The following is a 21,556-nucleotide window of genomic DNA, read 5'->3' on the forward strand; positions in this document are numbered from 1 at the left end:
CCTTTGGGATGGGGGCGGGAGGTTGGTGCAGGACCTGGCCCGCCCCAGTCCCCGTAGATCCCTTCCTCCTACACGCCCATTACTTGGGGACCGGGCCGGGCTGAGGGCTAGCAGCCCGGCCGCCCGGGGCTCTGGGCAAGGGGGCGGACATGGGCTTCTTCCCAAGCTGCGCGCTGCGGAGCCTCCTGGGCCGCTGCCACGTCCAGGGACCTAACCGCACCCTGGGCACGAGGCAGCTGCTCCTGTCCCTGCCCCCGGGAGGAGTGCCTAGCTCTATTCTGCTCCGCTACAACTCTGGTGAGTGGGAAAGGGAGGCTCCGGCCGCCCAGTAGAACGTGAAGGAGCAACAGGGGTGGGGATGGACAAGCAAGGGCCCTAGCTGTCTAACGTAGGAAGCCCCTGTTCCCGGGAGAAGTGAGTCGGGCCTGAGACACCCCTCTGGCCAGGGATGTGAGCTTGATCCATCATACTTCCCCTCCACCAACCGCCGCCACTCTCCCCTAGTCCCTCTATCGCCCTGCATTCTGGAGAACTGAGAAGAGCTCGCGACCCAAATTCTGGTCAATCCCCCCCCCCCAACCCCGCTTCCGTAGGCCCACCCGATCTTCCGGGATGATTGCAAAACCAGCCAATGGTCTAACCGGCCAGCATCCTTCCTTGTGGCCTGCTTCACTTTCTTAACTCAGTTTGTAGGGAGAAGTCTTCTGCGCTGGGCTCTTTGTTCTCTTGCTTGCACAGGCGCCCACGTGGACAGCGGACAGCAGACAAGCTCTCACCGCCAGCAAGCAGCTCTGAAGGGTTGAAATCGAGAAAGGAAATTCTTTCCTTCTCTCCAAACTCTTACTCTATGGTCTTTGCAGATGACCTCTTAGCTCCAAGTCACCCATAGCCTTTTCTTTCAGACCCGCTGTTTGTCCTTTGCTCCATCTTGGGTGATGACTCTACGAATTTTCTATAGGGCTGCGTCCCTATTTTCTTGCTGGATTGAGGTCTGCAGACCTAGTCAGGTTGTCGAGAGCGGGGTAGTAAGGCAGTAAAATGAGTAGTAGAGGGAAGCAGAGCCAGATGACTCTGGGTACCGTCCCTACAAGCACATTAGCTCAGAAGTTGGAAAGAACCTGGAAAGATATCTGGACCCAAATAAGAATTTTCTTTACAACATATTCAATAAATTACTTAAAGTCCTCAAGAGAGGAAAAGCCCACTACCACTCGAGGAAGCCAAGTCAGCTTTTGGATAGCTCTAATTGTTTGGAATTATCCTTGTCCTCATATTAAGCCTAAATATACTTCTCTGAATTTTTCACCCATCATTCCTTGCTCTGACCTCTGGGACCAAGCAGAACAAATCCCCTTCTCATGATGATGATGATGATGAATGCTGCTGCTGTTGTTCAGTCATTTCAGTCCTGTCTGACTCTTTGTGACCCCATTTAGAGTTTTCTTGGCAAAGATACTGGAGTGGCTTGCCATTTCCTTCTCCAACCAACAATAAGAATAGCTAACATTTATATAGCATTTTAAAGACTGCAAAGCACTTTACATAGATAATCTCATTTGATTTTATTTTTTTGGTGAGGTAATTGGGGTTAAGTGACTTGCCCAGGGTCACACAGCTAGTAAGTGTCAAGTGTCTGAGGTTGGATTTGAACTCAGGTCCTCCTGACTCCAGGGCCGGTGCTCTATCCACTGCAACACCTAGCTGCCCCTAATTTTCTTTTTTTTAAAGAGAAAATATTGTTTTTATTAATATTATGTCATTATCTTTCCCCCTCAGACTAAACATAGTTTATGCTACATGAAAACATGCCTAGTTCTTCCATCTCATTTGATTTTCACAACAAACCTGAAGTAAACGCTGTTATTATCCCTATTTTGCTGATGAGGAAACTGAGGCTGAGAGAGATTAAGTTACTTGTGCAGGGTCACAAAGCTAGTAAGTGTCTGAGGCAGGATGTGAAGTCGAGTATTCTTAAAGCCAAGTCCATCATCACTCTATCTACTATGCCACCTACTTGCCTCTTGAAAACAGATATTTTTTCTCTTAATCTTTTCTTCTCCACACTATACAACTTCAGTTATTTTAATGGAGCATATGGCATAATCTCACGGTCCTTCATTATCCTGGTCATGTCACTGTCTTCTGGATGATCTCCAGTTTATCAATATCCTTCTTAAAAAGTGGCACCCAGAAGTAAGTACAGTGCTCCAGATATGGTCTGACCAGGGCCAACTTCATTGGCATTATCATCTTGAATCATCTTGAATACTATGCATCTCAACGAAGACTAAAGGTCACATTTGGGGTTTTGTTGTTGTTGTTATTTTGACTGCAATACTGAACAAGTGACTCATTTGGAACTTCTGGTCTATTAGACCTCCCAGATCTTCTTCAGAGAAACTGATTTCTAGTCATGCTTCACTCACCTTGTATTTGTCAAGTTGCCAAATGTAAAGTGTAAGATGTTATATTTATTCCTTTAAAATTTCATCTTAATTTGTTTCAGCCTAACATTCTAGCTAGTTGAGATCTCTGTGGATCCAAACTGTCATTCAACTTGTTAACCAGTTCTCTGTTTCAAAATACAAATGCTTGATTAATGCTTTTCTTTCTTTAGGCAATAGATCAAATGACTTGCCCAGGGTCACACAGTAAGTGTCTGAGGTCATATTTGAACTCGGGTCATCCTGACTCTAGAGTTGGTGCTCTATCCACTGTACTGTCTAGCTGCCCTAACTTATGTTTTTTTCTTTAAAAAAAAATTACTGTCACTTCCCAATGACTCCTTCTTCCCCACTCCCCACCATGGAAACTCTCCTTTATAACAAAGAAATAAAGCAAACCAAATCAACACATTCATACTGTCAGAAAAAAAACAAACATGCCTCTTTCTCCTCTATAGTCCATCACTTCTCTTCCTAGAAGCATGAGGCATGCTTTATTGTCAGTTCTCTGAAGTCACAATTGGTTCTTGCATTAATCTGAATTCTTATGCTTATTGATTGGTGTTTTTCTGTTTTGTTTTCCTTTACATTAATTATGAAATTGTTCTCTTGGTTCTGCTTACTTCAATCAGTATCAATTCATACAAGTCTTCCCAAGTTTCTTTAAACTCACTCTTCATGATCATCTTTTTTATGGCACAACAATAATAAAGATAATAATGTTACACTTTTAAAAGCACAATTTGTTTAGCCATTCCCTAATAAAGGGGTATTTGATTTTTAGTTCTTTCTTTAAGCTTCTTGTCATCTGCTCATTTGATAATCATTCTACCTATGCTTACCCAAGTCAGTGATGAAAATTTTAAATAGCACAGGGCCAAGGATAGATTCCTGGAACGTTCATTTTATCTCACAACAATCCTGGAAAGTAGGTGCTATAATTACCATTTTACTGGTGTGGAAACTGAGGCAGACATTGCTTAAGTGACTTGTTCAGGGATCACCTAACCAGTAAATACTAAGCAGTATTTGAACCCAGGTTTTCCTGACTCCTGATCCAGCTTTCATCCACTGTGCTTCCTAGTTTCCTCTAAGTATAATCTTTTTTCTTTCTCTTCTCGAGGCAATGTAACTCGAGGGTTAAGTGACTTGCCCAAAGTCACACAGCTAGTAAATGTCAAGTGTCTGAGGCTGGATTTGAACTCAGGTCCTCCTGAATCCAGGGCCAGTGCTTTATCCACTTCACCACCTAGCTGCCCCCCTCTAAATATAATCTAAGGATTATAAAGGGAAAGGACCTTAGAAGTCATCTAGTTTCACTCCTTCATTTTACCGACACAGAAACTGAGGTCTAGAGAGGGGAGGTGACTTACTTAAACTCAAATGGATGGTAAATAGTAGATCTGAGAATTAAATCTAGGTTCTCTGATACTAAGTCTAATTAATGTTCCTCCTGGTTCAGCATCTGCAGAGGATACTCTTTCTACCTAATCCTGCAGGTTGGGTGAATGAGGCATCTATATTTCCCTACCTCCTGCATCATTTGTTAAGGAACTGAGCTGCAGAAGAGCTACATTATCAAGGATGTCACTTTGAGGGTTACCATGTGCTGTTCTGTTTTGTGTCAGGAGAGGCAGAGATCTCTGTAAGCTAACAGCTAGTTTGCTTATTTGGGGTTCTCAAGGCTTCCAGCTTACTAAAAATGTACTAGATTCTCACCTTTATCTTCCTTCCTTGGATTGAATTGAATTCAATATCTCCAATTTCCTTTTCATTGGATCAAGCCACAAAAAGGCATCGGCCCTGAAATCCAGGGAATGCTGGCCTAAAGTCATTGATGTCAGTCCCCATCTAAAAAAGGACAGTTTAAACCTGCTGGGCAGGTTTAGGAAAATAGAAAGTCCTCATTGTAAAGGGCTGAATTTTATAACCTCCATATGTCTTGTCCCTTATGTTAACTCAACTGCCCCTTCAGGACCAAGAGATAGGAACATAGTGCTAGTTAGAAGGGACCTTAGAGGCCATGTAGTCCAATCCTCACTTTATAGATGATCAGCTAGCTGGGTGCAGAAGATAGAGCATCGGCCCTGAATTTGGAAGAACCTGAGTTCAAATCTCACCTCAGACACTTACTAGCTGTGTGACCTTGGGCAAGTTGCTTCACCTCAATTGCCTTAAACACCCAGCATCATCTCCAGTCGTTCTGGTGTATATCTTGCTACTGGACCCAGATGGCTCTGGAGGAGAGAGTGAGGCTGGTGACTTTGCACAGCCCTCCCTCCCAATTCAGTGCAAGTCATGACATTACCCTGATATCGTGGTCCTCTTCGAGATGAAGGACAAACAACAACAATAGATGAGAAAACAAGCCCAGAGAGATGAATTGTTATCCCTCTTGTTACAGGATTGGAACTCATGTCCCCTGACTCCAAATTCACTACTTTTTTTACATGTTTCTCAATTCTGTGACTTTAGGGAATTTGTAAATTGAAGCAGCGTGTTTTCTTACAAATTATAGTATAAGCACCGCAAGAGATCCTGGCAATTATATAATCCAACTACTGCTTTTTACATTTGAGGAAACTGAGGCTCAGAGAGGAAGTGACTTCTCTAGAGTCACACATAGAAGTTAGTAGTAGTGCCAAGACTAGAACCCAAGCCTTCATCTAAGGGTTAAGAAAATAGAATTTCTGGGGCAGTTAGGTGGCACAGTGGATAAAACACTGGCCCTAGATTCAGGAGGACCTGAGTTCAAATCCAGCCTCAGACACTTGACACTTACTAGCTGTGTGACCCTGGGCAAGTCACTTAACCCTCATTGCCCTGGGGGAAAAAAAGAAAATGGAATTTCAGTAGCAGCTTAGTCATTAAGTAGCCAGAGTATATGATCTTAGAAAAATTTCTTAATGTTTATGCCTCAGTTTCCTCATCTGTAAAATGGGGGGAGGGAGGGGATAAAGATCCCAGCCCTTCCCAGTACTGTGAGGATCAAATGAAATAATGGATGAAAAGTCTCCTTGAAAAGTTAAAAATTATATACAAATTAGGGACAGCTAGGTGGCTCAGTGGATAGAGCACCTGCCCTGGAGTCAGGAGTACCTGAGTTCAAATCCGGCCTCAGACACTTAACACTTACTAGCTGTGTGACCTTGGGCAAGTCACTTAACCCCAACTGCCTCACTAAAAAAAAAATTTTTTTTTAATTATATACAAATTAAAAAACAAAAACATGTAAATGCAAAGATAGCATTTCCCAAAGTTATAAGCTTTGGGTCAAACCCCACATATTCTGACATGGCACCCGACTTCCAGCCCTTTGGACCACATACAGAAAGCTTTGCCCCTCAGGCTTGCCTTTGATGGTGACAGAGTAGTTTGGGGTTGGGCACATTGTAGGGAGTTGTGAAAAGAGCTGTTTGGACCCTTATGTAGAATGACACATTGTATTTTTAGAATGGATTTGACCTTTCTTTCCTAATTGAATGCTCAAATAGATCTGTCATCCCTTTAATTTGCATATTCTCTCTAAGTTTGTAGACTGAAACATACCCATATCTGCCCTTGTGCAATTCTTCCTTTCCTCCTACAAGTCTTGGCACAATCACCTGCTCTTTTTCTTGCTGTCTTTATCATTATCTCTCAATCTTGTCCTATGACCAGCCCAGAGATTTCTTTGATGATAGGTTTGATGACACCCTAGTTCAATGGCATCTTTCATAATTTCTTCTTGACAATGTCCTTTAATTCCTGAGAGATACTAATTTTCAATCCTTCGCAGACTGCACAGATGTTTTAAAAACATAAGGTTTTGTCATGGGGGAAATAGTTGGTGTGGGGATCCTCTTTAAAGAATTACACCCTTGGGCAGCTAGGTGGTGCAGTGGATGGAGTGCTGGCCCTGGAGTCAGGAGTACCTGAGTTCAGGTCTGGCCTCGGACACTTGACACTTACTAGCTGTGTGACCCTGGGCAAGTCATGTAACCCCAATTGCCTCACCAAAAAAAAAAAAAAAAGCACTGGTCCTGGATTAGGGAGGACCTGAGTTCAAATCCAGCCTCGGACACTTACTAGCCGTGTGACTCTGGGCAAATCATTTAACTCTCATTGCCCTGCAGAAGAAAAAGAAAAGACCTGTGTTAAAAAAAAAAAAAGAATTACACCTCGAACACAAATCTAGTTAGAATAAAATAATATTTTATTTAAGTCCTAGAAAAAGGAAACTTTGAGATGAAGTTTAAGGGGAGATAGATCCAGAGACTTGGTTCTCTGAGATACCTATCTCCCTGCACAGGAGAAAGGCCATAGATTTTATTTTATTTTATTCTATTGGGGGGGGCAGGGCAATGAGGGTTAAGTGACTTGTCCAGGGTCACACAGCTAGTAAGTGTCAACTATCTGAGGCCAGATTTGAACTCAGGTCCTCCTGAATCCAGGGCCAGTGCTTTATCCACTGTGCCACCTAGCTGCCCCCAAAGCCATAGCTTTTAAAAAGGATGGATGGTGGAGGGACAGATGGGGTGATCATTGGACTGTGGAAAGTTCTCTTATTGGGGGTGATCACTCAGGGGTGGAACATCCCCCACTGGTGATGGGCTGGGAGAAGTTGGGTGAGAGGCGCCTCAATCTCTCAAGCCATCTCCTTCCCTCAGGCAGCAGCTATGCCTAATGGGCTTATATTTCTTGCTTCAAGTTGTGCCTGTCTTTTCAAAGAAAGTTACCTCAGACCCATGTCCTAACTCCATAACAGTTTTGTTTCAGGGAGAACCTTGGGGTCATTAAAGACCTCTGCATTTTCCTAAAGACAACCCAGCCCACTTTTCTCCCCCAGTACAATTCTGGGTCTTTTCCTCCTAGCTTTTTGTTGTTGTTGTAGTTTAAATTCTTTCCAAACCTCTTATCTCCTAGGCTGCTTGCTGACAATCATCTCATAGTTCTTGTCATCCAGGGCGGGACTTTAGGGGGATGTTGTATGATTGGGTCCAGTCTGCCCCTTTTCATCCCTGTTCATCTTATCTCCAAGTCACTGTTGTGGAGGCCTAGGGGGTGCACAAGAGGACTGGGTCTAAGCCAGCCTGATCAGCAGGAGCAGAGGGGTGGATGGTCTAACCCCATTCCCCACAGTACTTCTGTGTGGCTTCACAGATAGACTGTTCAATGCTATATGCTGAGAGCTTCCTCTTGGTTTCCAGCCATTGCTATATCTCACACTTGCCAGTTCAGCTTCGTCTAATGGAAAGAACAATAGCTTTAAAGTCAGGAAACCTAGCTCCATTACTTACTAGTTTTGTGACTTTGGACAAATCACTTCTGCCTCATCAATTTCCTCATGTAAAATGGAAATAATACTACTTGACCTTAGAGGAAGGAAAAGGAAAAGAATGAAAACTTAGATGTATATAGTACTTGCCTCTCGATAATCTGGCTAGGCAGGTAGTCTTAGTAATATCATCCCCATTTTAGAGATAAGGCAACTGAAGCTCAGAGAAGTAGTAAGTCCCAACATGTATATAGCACTTTAAGACTTGAAAAGTGCTTTACATATTTGGTAAATATTTACATATTTACTCATTTGGTCCTTAAAACTATCCTATGAGGTACGTGCTAGTATTATCCCCATTTTCTAGATGAAGAAACCGAGGCTCAGAGAATTAGTAATAATCATGATGTTATTGTTCAGTCATGTCTGCTCTTCATGACATCATTTGGGGTTTTCTTGGCAGAGACACTGGAGTGGTTTGCCATTTCCTTCTCCAGCTCATTTTACAGATGAGGAAATGGAGGCAAACAGGGTTAAGTGACTTGCTCAGGGTCACTCAGCTAGTAAGTATCTGAGGCTGGATTTCAAATCTGGAAGATGAGTCTTCCTGACTCCAGCAGCACTCTATTCACCACACCACCTGGCTGCCCCAATAATAATAATAACTAAGGTGCATATGACACTTTAAGATTTGTAAAGCACTTTACATATGAACTCATTTGACCCTTGTAAGTGCTATTATTATTATTCCTACACAGCTAGTGAAGATTTGAATTGATGTCTTCTTGACTCTAGGCCCCCAGGCCCTGTTCACTTCATCACCTGGCTACTACTTCACCTGAAATGATTTATCTTGTCAGGATGAAACCCAAACCCATGCAGACAATAAGAATTGAGTGGCTAGGATAATGCCGAATTTTAAGGCTTTAAAGAGGACAATTGTGTTTCTAGATACAATAAAGAAAAAAACAAACAAACCAAACACTAGTTGGTAAGCTAATTTCTTCAAGAAAGAGTTCATGAAAATGGAGGATGGGGATGGTGAACTTGACCCGAGTTGGTATTATCTAGTCCTGCTTACTTTCACCTGAGCTTGGACCCAGGAAGAAGAGATTGAGAGGCACAGTAAATGAGGAACCATCAACTTAAAAGACATATTCTTTCCTCCTGCTTCAGTAGCTGTAAACACTTCTTTAAAAGACTTACCCTAATTAAAGAACTACAATTTTATATTGATATATAAATAATTAGGTTATGGGGGAAAGACTTGCTCTAGGGTTTGATATAATGTGAGTGGATGAAAGAAAAGGCATCAGTCAAAATAGGAGGATCTGGGCCGAGTCACTGAGTGATCACTATAGTTCATTTACCTGTACCGAATGGACAGTCATTTCTTTTTTTATTTGTTTGGGTTTTTTTTGGGTTTTTGGGGTTTTTTTAGTGAGGCAATTGGGGTTAAGTGACTTGCCCAGGGTCACACAGCTAGTAAGTGTTAAGTGTCTGAGGCCAGATTTGAACTCAGGTCCTCCTGACTCCAGGGCCGGTATTCTATCCACTACACCATCTAGCTGCCCCCTTTTTTGTTTATTTATTTATTTGTTTGTTTATTTATTTATTTATTTTTGTCATTTTTTTTTAAGATGTTTTTAAATTATTTTTGACAGTTTTATTTCTTTTTAAATTAAAAAAAAATTAAGTCTTATTTCTTAAGGAAAGAAGAGTCAGGGGCCAAGGAAGAATTCTCATCTTGGTAGGTTGTACCCATGCTGACATCCTCCCTTCTATTCCTATTTTGAGAATACATCTCCAAAAAACAGAGAGAGAGAGAGAGAGAGAGAGAGAGAGAGAGAGAGAGAGAGAGAACATCTCCACCAGGTGGTCCAGTGGGCTTGGAATCAGGAAGACTCATCTTCATGAGTTAAAATTTGGTCTCAGACACATCCTAGCTGTGTGACCCTAGGCAAGTCACTTAACCCTGTTTGCCTCCATTTCCCCATCTGTAAAATGAGCTGGAGAAGGAAATGACAAAGCACTCCAGTATCTCTGCCAAGAAAACCCCAAAATGGGGTCGTGAAGAGTCAGCCATGACAAAGCAACAACAAGAAGTCAGGACTAGAGCTTTTTAAGGAGGGCTCTGGATTCTTTCCCTGGTGTCTAGAATAACATCTGCTTTAAATCCTGCTCCTAACAAGTCCCCAAGAAGTTACCAACACCTGTAGCTTAGGATGGGGGCAGATTGTAAGGGAGGGTCCACAGGATTTAGACCCAGAAAAGATCTGAGCCATCAGGTCAAGAGGAAGCACCGAACAGTGGAAAGTAGGTTTGAGTTCCAGCTCTTTCACTTATTTGCTGTAGGACAATGGGTGATTTTTATTTCTCTGAGCCTCAATGTCCTCATTTGTAAAGGAGAGATAATAATATTTGCCCCATCTACTTGAAGATATTATTATGAAGTCTATGCTCTGTAACGTGCTACAGAAACATGATAATATTACTATCATAATATTTATTGATAGATTTTGGTTTTGCATCACCTTTTTTTTCTCAAGATACTGTATATCCTTTCCTCTCTCCTTACCCAGAAATCCATTCCTTATAACAAAGGGGAAAAAAGGCAATTTAGCAAAGCTCACTCAAACATCTACAGAGGTTCAGCTCCTCTAGTTTCCCTCCTCTGCTAAGAAGGAGAAGAAGGGACTTTTTTTCATTCCTTTTTCAGAGCCAAGCTTGGTCTGTCCAAAAGGATTTCTTAAGTGCCTTCTATGAGCTAGGCATTGTGCTAAATGCTGGGGATACAGAGAAAGGCTAAGAGCCACCCTTGCTTTCAAGGAACTCACAGTCTAATGGGGAAGATAACCATGTACAAACAAGCTTTATACAGGACAAATTGGAGATCATCTCAGAGGGAAGACACTGAGATGAAGGAGGAGTGCAAAAGGCTTCTTGCAGATGGGACTTTAGCTGAGATTTGAAGAAAGCTAGGGGAGCCAGGGGAGCCAGGGGGTGGCAATGAGGAGGGAAGAAGTTACAGGCACGGAGGGATGGCAAGTGAAAATGCTAAGTCAAGGGATGGAGCCTCCTTAATAAGGAGGATGGAAAGTGTGTGGCCGGTGTGGAGCAGCAGGTTATAAAGGGCTTTAAAAGTGAAACAGAATTACATTCCTACATGGGAAGATGATACTTGTAACTCATAAGAACTTTCTCATTATTAGGGCAGTTGAATGGAGTATAGTTAGACAGAGGGCACAGGTGTGAGTTGATTATGAAGGGATGATATCTTTAAAAGTGAAACAGAAGGTTTTGTCTTTGATCCCAGCAGTAATAGGAAGATGCTGGAGTTAATTAAATGGGGTTGGGATGGGGTGACATGGTCTGACCCACACAGGCTTAAGGAGGATCCATTTAACAGCTTGGTGGCAGATAGGCTAGAGTGGAGAGAGACTTGAGGCAGGGGAGTTGGGGCATGAGATGATGAAGGCCTGTACCAGGGTCATCGCAGCATTAGAGGGAGGAAGGGGCTATATAGGGGAATTGTTATGAAGGTAAAAATAACAGGATTTGGCAACTGATTGGATATGGGAAGGGGGGGGGGGTCAGAGAGAATGAAAACTTGAGGATAACACACCTAGGTTGTATCTTGTGTGTCTGTGAGAATAATGATACTTTTGACAATGATAGGGAAGTCAGGAAAAGAGGAAGATTTGTGGAGGGGAAAAAAATGAGCCCAATTTTGGACATGTAACATGTTCAGGAGACATCCAAATTGAGATGTCCAGTAGGCATTGGAGATGAGAGACTGGAGGTCCAGAGAGAGAGGTTAGGATTGGACAGATAGATCTGGGAATCATGGGCAAGGGGTTGATGATTGAATTCACAGGTGCTTATGAGATCACAGAGTGAAAGTTTAGAATAAGAGAAGAAGATCCAGGACAAAAGCTTTGTGGGACATCCAAGGTTTGTGGGCACGACCTGTATGAAGATAAGGCAAAGGAGACTGAGAAGGAGCAGACAGACAGGTAGGAGGAGGACTAGGAGAAGAGCAGTGTCACAAAAAACCCAGAGAAGAGAGTGTCAAGGAGAAAGGGATGGTCAATAATGTCAAAGGCTGCAGAGAGGTCAAAAAGGATCAGTACTGAGAGAAGGCCATTAGATCTGGCAATTAAGAAATCAACCATAACTTTGGAGAGAGGACCTTCAGCTGAGCAATGATATCGGAAGCCAGATTATAGAGAGTTATGAAAAGAGTGAGGCAAAGAAGCAGATAGAGAAACCTAATGTAGACCTTTTTCAAGGAGTTTTCCTTTCTCAAGGAGTATAGCCACAAAAAGGTGGACAGATTTAGAACAATAGCTAATGGGGAGAGATGGGTCAACTGAAGGTTTTTTGAGGATGGGGAGATATGGGCATATTTGCAGGCATTTTTTTTATCTCTTCTTCAGGGCTAAACTTGATCATGATATTTATGCAATGTTCAATATTTTTTCTTATGATTGCAATTTACATTGTTATAGGTGTTGTGTAAACCATTTTCCTACTTCTACTTTACTTCATTTTTCATCATTTCCTATAACTTCCATACTTCTCTGAATTTCTTCATATTTCTGATATTTTTTATAAATTGGTAACTTTTCATTAACATTCATGTCTCATAATTTGTTTAGACATTCCTCAAGCAATGACCATCTATTTGTTCCCAGTTCTATAAAAAGCACTGCTATAAATATTTTGGTATGGATTGGCCCTTTCTTTCAATCATTGACCTCTTGGTGTATATGCCTAGCTGTGGGGTCTCTGGGTCAAAGGTTATAGATGTTGAAATATGACAGTATTATTTTTGGTTTCCACCATTTGCTGCTGTGCTAGTTACAGTCAGAATTCCCTGAATCTGTGACTATTTTTCAAAGAGTAAGTACGCATGGAAAAGACTACATTCCATTCTCCCCTGTGTGTTTCTCTCTCTCTCTCTCTCTCTCTCTCTCTCTCTCTCTCTCTCTCTCTCTCTCTCTCTCTCCCTCCTTCCCTCCCTCCCTCCTTCCTCTCTCTCTCTTTTTCTCTCTCTTTCCCCTTCCCTCCTCTCCTCTCCTTTCACTTCCTCTCTCCCTCCCTCCCTCTCCCCATTTATTTTCTTGCTTTGTGCCTTGTTGCCTGGTTTTGAGATGAACTGCCCTTTAGGGGATAACCGAGTTGACTTTCCCCAACCCCCAACCTGGGTCTCTGCCATTCTTTAATTTCAGAAATACTGATTCATGCAACAAAATGATGAGAAAACTGAGAATAACCCTCTGCCTACTTCATTGTGTTGGGAGGTGGCACTTTTCCCCCAGTCTTGGGATTCGGGACACAAGTATAATGAGAAGAGGCCAAATCCTGGCTTTTTCCTACTCTGGGGAGCTGTGCTATCTCTGCCTATACCTCCAGGCCTCCCCATGGATGTGTTCCTAATTAGCCTCCTTCCTTCCCAGCAAGGCTGTCTTAGTAACTGGGCAGACTGCGTCATAGAATGGTATTTTTAGGACTGCTGGGTTGCTCTGGAAAAGCTGTCATTTTGTGGCTGTGCTTTTTGCCCAGCTGGGAGCCCAAGGCTAGCTTGCAATCAGTCAGTCAATCAATAGACATTTATGAAGCACCTACTATGTGCCAGCTATTGTGCTGAACATGCGCATTGCTGCCACAGCTGGAAGGACCTGGCCTCTAAGCACCCTTATTCCAGGTCTATAGGATAGTCCTAGGTTGGGGGGGGGTCTCCTCAAAATGATAGTGAGACGAGAGAGATCCTGAAGCATCTCAGTAGACTTCAGGCATTATTTCTCCTCCCTTGAAATGTAGCCCCTTCTAGGGTGGAGTGTTCCATGAATGCTGATTAGGTTTCCTGAAGAGAAGGAAAAAGAGGATTTCTTTGTCAGCAAAACTGAGGCCAAGGGGGCAGCTAGATGGCAAAGTGGATAAAGCACCGGCCCTGGATTCAGGAGTACCTGAGTTCAAATCCGGCCTCAGACACTTGGCACTTACTAGCTGTGTGACCTTGGGCAAGTCACTTAACCCCCATTGTCCCACAAACAACAACAACAACAACAACAACAACAATAACAAAAAAAATGAGGCCAAGTGTAACTCAATACCTCCCCTCCTCCCCAAACCAGGCCAGTGGGAGAGATGAAGAGACTGTCTGGTTCATAGAGTCCTACAATCTCTGAGGGGCCTATGGGGTGTTTAGGAGGATTAGCACCTTTGGTGTGAGGGCCTCTCATCCACCTTTGTGTCCACCTGATTCACCCAACTCTCATCAGTGGCTATGAGTAGCTGTAGCTTGTACAGTGACCACACCCCAGTAAATGTCTTGGCAGACAGGCTAAACCAGTTTGAAGGTAACCAATAGGCTTCAAACTTGTTTGAGAGTTAGGGGGATGTGTCCAAAGTGTGGTAGAATGGGCTGATGAGAACATTTTGTTCCAATGGCCATGAAAGCACCTAAAGAAGGTGCTGTGGGAGCAGCTAGATGGTGCAGTAAAAAAAGCACCAGCCCTGGATTCAGGAGGACCTGAGTTCAAATCCGACCTCAGACACTTGACACTTAGTAGCCATGTGACCCTGGACAAGTCACTTAGCCTTCATTGCCCCGCAAAAAAAAAAAAAAAAGAAAGAAAGAAAGAAAAAGAAAAAAAAAAGAAGGTACTGTGGAGCACTTAGTGTTTGGTTAGACATCAAAGACATCAAGGTCATCTACTGCATCCCGGGCCATGGCCAGTCATCTTGGCTTTTGTCCTACTGCTGGACTTCAATGACTCTGGAAGAAGGAGTGAAACTGACAGCTTTTTTTGTTGGAGGCAATCGGATCTAAGTGACTTGCCCAAGGGCACACAGCTAGTAAGTGCCTAAAGCAGGATTTTAACTCAGCAGCGGGTCTTCCTGACTCTAGGGCTCTTGCTCTATCCACTGTGCGACCTTTGTGCAACTCTGCCTCACTTAAATCCAGTTCACATATAAATAATGACATCACCCATGATATCATTGGTTCTCTTTGAAAATGAAGGTCCAACAACATAATCTCTGAGTAGAAAGGAAACTCAGATTCCATCTCATCCAACCCATACCTGAATAGAGATTTCCTTTACAAAATCCCCAATATGTTGTTTGTCCTCTTTTTTTGGAGGGGCAGCAATGAGGGTTAAGTGACTTGCCCAGGGTCACACAGCTAGTACTTGTCAAGTGTCTGAGGTCAGATTTGAACTCGGGTCCTCCTGAATCCAGGGCCAATGCTTTATCCACTGCAGTGCCACATAGCTGCCCCCCTGTTGTTTGTCCTCTGCTTGAAAACCTTCAACAAAGGAAACCCCAGACCTACCAAACCAAACCCCTTCTCTTTTGGACAGCTCTCACTGTTAGGCAGGCCTCCTTGGTTTTGTTTTGTTTTGTTTTTCGGGGCAGTGGGGGTTAAGTGACTTGCCCAGGGTCACACAGCTAGTAATTGTCAAGTGTCTGAGGCTGAATTTGAACTCTGAATCCAGGGCCAGTGCTTTATCTATTGCACCACCATTGCCCCCAAGGCGCCTGCCTTCTTACTGCTGACCTGACAACTCCTCTGCAGCTTCCACATGTGATTTCTGGTTCTGCCCTCCGAGGTCAAGCAAAACAAATCTAATCTCTCTTCCATGTGATGCCCCTTTGAATACTTCAAAGAAAGTGATCATACCTCTGCCATCCTCCACCACTCTCTTCCCTCCCTTGTCTTTCCTAGAATGAACATCCCCAGTTGCTTCAATGATTTTCATAGGATGTGGTTTTCAGTCCTCAGGCTATCCTCATCATTCTCTTTGGGGCACACTCCAACTTGTTAGAAGGTCCCTAGAATCAAACACTCCAGATGTGAAGTAGAGTACAGTGGGATTATTGGACACCATGCAACCTAAGGTGGCATTAGCTCTTTTGATTGCCTTGTCACATTGTTGATTAATGTCAAATGACTCTGCTAAAATTCTCAGATCTTTTTCATATGTAATATTATCCAGTCATGTCTCTCCCATGTTGTACTTGTGCAATTGATTTTGTTGAGCCCAAATGTAGGACTTTACATTTCTACTCATTGAATTTGAACTTATTAGGGGGTGCAGCTAGGTGGCAGAGTGGATAAAGCACTGGCCCTGGATTCAGGAGGACCTCAGTTCAAATCTGACCTCAGACACTTGACACTTACTAGCTGTGTCACCCTGGGCAAGTCACTTAACTCTCATTGCCTCTCAAAAAAACCAAAGAAAGAAAGAAACAAAAAAGAATTTGAACTTATTAGACCCCAGCAGGCCCAAGAGGTCAGTCCTAGTAATGACCTTCTGTTTCCCTTTCCTACAGCGGGACTTATTAGAACCCAGGAACGGACACTGGTTGCAGTAAAGCCAGATGGTGTTCAGCGGAGGCTGGTTGGAGATGTCATCAGGCGCTTTGAGAAGCGAGGCTTCAAACTGGTGGGCATGAAGCTACTGCAGGTAATGGTGCCTACCATAGATGGGCATGTGGGGGCTCTGTTCCTTGTTTAGAGGTGGGAGCTTTCAGTTAGGACCCCAAAGCAAGGCACCAGTACTGATCAGAACCAGGCTTTCCTGCATGATGCCCCAGCCAAGCTAAGCTAGACTACCTAGCCTAGTCTGACATCTTCAAAAACTCTAGGTCAAAAAAGACTTGGCTCCAGTCACTACTTTCAGTACTCTATCCTCATTGGTTCCCTGGAAGCCCATCATTTCTGATCCAAGCAGTCAGGGCTGTGTTTTATGTGTGGAAGAATAGCATGGAGCATCTCTAACTTGGCCCCTTTGCTTCTTTTGTTTATGCCTACAAGGGCCAATGGCATTTAGTTTTCCAACAGCTGCCATGTTTTGTATTTGTAGTTCCTGTTTCCCTCATTGGCAGCACTGATGTGCTCTGGGAAGGTATGGTGCCCTGGTGTTAGAAAGAGATGGGTTGGGGCAGCTAGGTGGTGGAGTGGATAGAGCACCGGCCCTGGAGTCAGGAGGACCTGAGTTCAAATCCGGCCTCAGACACTTAACACTTACTAGCTGTGTGACCCTGGGCAAGTCACTTAACCCTAATTGCCTCACTAAAAAAAAAAAAAAAAAAGAAAGAGATGGGTTGCTGGTAGAGAAATCCCTTGGCTTTTTGGAACCAGGAGGTACCACTACTCAGTCAACCAACCCAGCATCTGTTGCTACATGTAACAGGTTCTGAATAGGCTAGCCTTCCACAAATTCTCCTGCTGCTATCTGGCTCCAGAACTCTCTCCAACTCTCTTCCCAATGCCTTCCAGGCCCCAGAGAAAGTCCTTGCTGAACATTACCATGACTTAAAGAAGAAGCCCTTCTATCCAAACTTGATCAACTATATGAGCTCTGGTCCTGTGGTCGCTATGGTAAGACTAGCCTGGGCCTGGGTTCTGCTAAGAGGGAAAGTGGGAAGGGGTGGGGCTTCCTTAGATGAAAATGCCACCAGTGCTCCCTTATTAGCCCCTGATGATGATGAGAGAGACACAGCAACTATGCTCTTTTGTTGGTCTCTTCCCAGATTTTTTAGAGTCTTTCTTATCTGTCAAAAGGGGATGGCCTGATGATCAGGTCCACTGTCAGGCAGTCAGTCAAAATCATGGTAAGTTAAGTGTTTACCATGTGAGCAAGGCATTGTTCTAAGTTCTGAGCATATAGAGAAAAGCAGATACATACGGTTCCTGCTCTCAAGGAGCTTACAACATGCAAACAACTATCTTTATACAAGATACAGAATCTTTATACATGATATGGAAAGTTTTTTGAGAGTCAAAGGCATTAGTGAGAGGAGGTGAGGCTGTGTGTGTGTGTGTGTGTGTGTGTGTGTGTGTGTGAGAGAGAGAGAGAGAGAGAGAGAGAGAGAGAGAGAGAGAGAGAGAGACTGAGAAAGGCTTTCTGAAGAAAATGAATCTTAAAGGAATCCACAGGAGTCAGAATTCCAAGCAGTGGTGTGCTGGGAAATGTTTAACAACTGGTTCTCTGAGGGGAAAATGTTCCCAGGACATACTTTTAAGTTGAATTTACATTATTAACATTTCCTCTATTACTTTGTTTTTAATTTATTTTTTAAATTTTTTTCTCTCTAACACTTTCTTAAGTCTATATAATCAACAAAAGAATAAACCAAGCCCTGATTTGTAGTATCTGCCAAGTTTTGAGGTGTGAGTGTTCACACTGAAAATTAAACAACCAGCTTTCGAGAGCTATTCACCAAGCTGACTCCAGTACACCCCTGAGTCCAGGCATGGGAGATCGCCAATAAAAGGCACATGGTTGGGAGATGGAGTATCAAGTGTGAGGAACAGCTAGTAAGCCAGTGTAGCTGCACCAAAGAATTCAAGGAAGGAAGTATGAAAAGCCTGAAAAGAAGGAACGGAACAGGTTGGGAGGGATTTCACATCCCAAAGAGGATTTCATATTTGATTCTAGAGGCAATCAGGCCTCCTGGACACCAGAGCAATTATTTTATTCACCAAACATTTGTTAAGCATTCGCTGTATGCAAAGCATGGTTCTAGGAGATGGGCAAAATGCAGGGTTCAGACAAAGTTAGGGCCCTACCATCAAGGATATCACAGTCTGGTCAGGAGGGATAAAATACAAACCTAGGTAGCTCTAAAATACGCAGTTGGAGGGGCAGCTAGGTGGCGCAGTGGATAGAGCACCGGCCCTGGAGTCAGGAGGACCTGAGTTCAAACCTGACCTCAGACACTTAACACTTACTAGCTGTGTGACCCTGGGCAAGTCACTTAACCCCAATTGCCTCACACACACAAAAAAATACACAGTTACATGACGAGTATATCAGAGATGTGGAAAACAAAGTTCCTTTCCTAGATCAATGGCCTTGGCTGTTTGTCCTCCCCATTTTTTTCTCTTCCTATTGTGAGTGTGGAGTTTGGTTAAGTGCTGGGTTAACTCCTTCATGAAGATGTGTTCGATTCTATGACTCAACAAACATTTATTTCTAACCTAACATGTGTTAGATACAGAAGGTACAAAGGTGAAAAACAGCAGCGTGTCAGTGCTTGCTTAGCGCCAGCACTTCATATACTACCTGGTATGCTGTATGTGCTTGATGAGTGCTTGCTGATTCCATGATTGCCTTGGAGACAGGATATGACATTTTTATGACTGGGTCTAGGATGACATAAAGGGTGATAGAGCAGAAAGGAGAGGGCTGGACAAAGTATTGTGGGAGAATTTGAGAGGGGAAAGCGCCCACTTCAGTGGGCAGGTTTAGAGAAATCTTCACAGAGAAGGGTGACGCTGGAGTGGCCAGGAGAAGGAGTGCATTTGAAATGTGGGAAATGGCCTGTACCAACCCCTAGAAATAAGAGGCACTTATTGGGGATTTGCTACTTGTCTGGTTCCCTTTTAGTGACAGGAACAGGATGGGTCCTTTTTGTTTTGCAGGTCTGGGAAGGGCACAATGTGGTCCGTACCTCTCGGGCCATGGTAGGAGTAACTGACTCAGCAGAAGCTGCCCCCGGAACAATCCGGGGAGACTTCAGTGTTCACATCAGCAGGTACTGGGGTAGGGGTAGGGAGCTGGCAGGCTGGATGGCCTGAAAGGGGGAAGAGAACCAGAAGAGGGCAATGTCACAATAAACCTAGAAAGAAGAGAGTATCAAGAAAAGGGTGATTGATTGATAGTGTCAAAACTAGGTGGCTCAGTGGACCTGAGTTCAGATTCAGGCTTAAAACACTTTCTAGTTGCATAACCCTGGACACGTAACCTCTCTTGGCCTCAGTTTCCTCATCTGTTAAATGGGCATAATAATAGTACCTACCTCCAGGTTGTTGTGAGGATCAAATGAGATCATAGTTTAAAGCATTAAACACAGTGCCTGCTACACAGTAGGCACATAATAAATGCTCATTCCTTTCAAAGGTGTCAGGGAGGTCAAGAAGGATGAGGATTGAGGAAAGGCCATTAGATTTGCCAATTCAGGGACCATTTGTAACTCTGAAGAGAGCAGTTTCATTTGAATGATAAGGCCAGATGCTGTAGACAATTAAGAAGAGAGGGAGAGGAAAGGAGGTGGAAACCTATTACAGATGGTCTTTTCAAGAACTTTGGCCACAAGAGGGAAGAGACAATAGCTCTATAGCTATATAATGGATTATGATTGTTTTTTTGGAGGATGGGGGAACACTATAGAAATGGGAATTATTCAAAGTACTGGAGGAGAGGAAGTATAGAAATTCTGGTAGGCTAAAGACAACACCAAAATGGAGTTTTGGTGGGAGAAACCAAAATCTTGTACTTCAGACCATTCATTTCTCTGCTGGTTTAAGGAGATTTCTTAGGCAGCAGCATAGAGCAAAACAACTGGAGAGGGGCAGCTAGATGGCGCAGTGGATAGAGTACCAGCCCTGGAGTCAGGAGTACCTGAGTTCAAATCCGGCCTCAGACACTTAACACTAGCTGTGTGACCCTGGGCAAGTCACTTAACCCCAATTGCCTCACTAAAAAAAAAAAAAAAGAACTGGAGGTCTGAGATTGGGGTGGGATTGGGATTAGAATTGGGAGATAACACCAGTTTACTCTTGCTGCTTATTTCTCTGGTACAGGAATGTTGTTCATGCCAGTGATTCGGTGGAAGTAGCCCAGAGAGAGATCAGCCTGTGGTTTCATAGCAGTGAACTGGTGGATTGGGACTGCGGCAGTCACAGCAACCTGTACCATGTGTGAGGGAGGGTCTCAGCCCACCTCCTGCCCACACTGCCTACAGACCCAGGAGCAACTACCTCTGCCAATGAGAATGCTATGTTCCTCCCTTCCTTCCTGGCCAAGCTACCGCCCATCCCCCTATCCCAACCCCCTCTCTCCCACAGAGACTTCTCTGATGCCAAATGATGTGCCTTTTCACTCCATGCCCAAAGCCATGAAAGGATTGAGTCTAATCCTTCCCTTGGCCACAGTGCCAGTCAACCTTGGGAGTAATTGCTTATAACCAGAGATGATGGTGACTATTAAAGGAGACATATTAAAATTCAATCTATAACTTGGTAATAATTCATCCTTTCTTATTTCTATAAATGGGGATTGAGTTCTTCCATTAGCTTTTAAGGTGGGGAAAAGGGAAAGGGAAGAAACATTTATTAAAAGCCTACTATGGGGGCGGCTAGGTGGCACAGTGGATAAAGCACTGGCCCTGGATTCAGGAGTACCTGAGTTCAAATCTAGCCTCAGACACTTGATGCTTACTAGCTGTGTGACCCTGGGCAAGTCACTTAAGCCCCATTGCCCCGCCAAAAAAAAAAAAGCCTACTATGGGCCAGGTACTGTGCTAAGAGCTTTAAAAATATCTCATTTGATCCTCACAACAACCCTTTGAGATATGTGCTCTTATTATGATTATTCCCATTTTATAGATGAGGAAACTGAAGCAGACAGGTTAAATGACTTATCCAGGGTCACACAGCTAGGAAGTATATGAGGCTGGATTTAAACTCAGATCTTCCTTACTCCAGGCCCAGTGCTCTATCTAACACAACACCTAGAGGCCTCCAGGGCCAGGTCTGCATGTTCAGCTTCTTTGTATTCCCAAGAGTGCCCTATGAGTAGAACACACACACATCAAGGTTTGTTGAATGAATGAAGCCTAAAGCCTCAAATATCCTCTTTCCCACTGACTGACTGACAAAGGGACCTAGCCTGGGAACCAGGGGAATTGAGACATGTCACAGAGCCAAGTGACTCTGATTTCTCAATTCCACTGCAATGTAGCAGATACTAAGAAAAAAAAGCAAGCCCAGGTAGCATCTGAGCTCTCTGTGGCAGTGGACACTCTAATACCTTTAGTCTACAACAGACCGTGAAGA

General features: G+C 43.6%; 1 protein-coding gene across 1 annotated transcript; it reads left to right on the top strand.

Moving 5' to 3' along the window:
• Window positions 1–58: 58 nt before the first annotated feature.
• NME4 (NME/NM23 nucleoside diphosphate kinase 4) lies at window positions 59–20,820 on the top strand. Its single transcript, XM_043976140.1, has 5 exons — window positions 59–297; window positions 16,045–16,178; window positions 16,994–17,095; window positions 19,142–19,254; window positions 20,303–20,820. The coding sequence occupies exons 1-5, from the start codon at window positions 150–152 to the stop codon at window positions 20,421–20,423; spliced, it is 618 nt and encodes a 205-aa protein (XP_043832075.1). The 5' UTR covers window positions 59–149; the 3' UTR covers window positions 20,424–20,820.
• Window positions 20,821–21,556: the final 736 nt, after the last annotated feature.

This window comes from Dromiciops gliroides, chromosome 1 (genome assembly GCF_019393635.1).
Source record: "Dromiciops gliroides isolate mDroGli1 chromosome 1, mDroGli1.pri, whole genome shotgun sequence".
Taxonomy (NCBI): domain Eukaryota; kingdom Metazoa; phylum Chordata; class Mammalia; order Microbiotheria; family Microbiotheriidae; genus Dromiciops; species Dromiciops gliroides.

What these genes read in the sequence shown, in the direction of transcription:
- NME4 (XM_043976140.1), top strand. Translation starts at nt 150, where the DNA reads ATGGGCTTCTTCCCAAGCTGCGCGCTGCGGAGCCTCCTGGGCCGCTGC. An exon ending in TCTGCTCCGCTACAACTCTG is followed by an intron (nt 298 to 16,044) that starts GTGAGTGGGAAA and finishes CCTTTCCTACAG; the next exon opens with CGGGACTTATTAGAACCCAG. An exon ending in CTGGTCCTGTGGTCGCTATG is followed by an intron (nt 17,096 to 19,141) that starts GTAAGACTAGCC and finishes TTTGTTTTGCAG; the next exon opens with GTCTGGGAAGGGCACAATGT.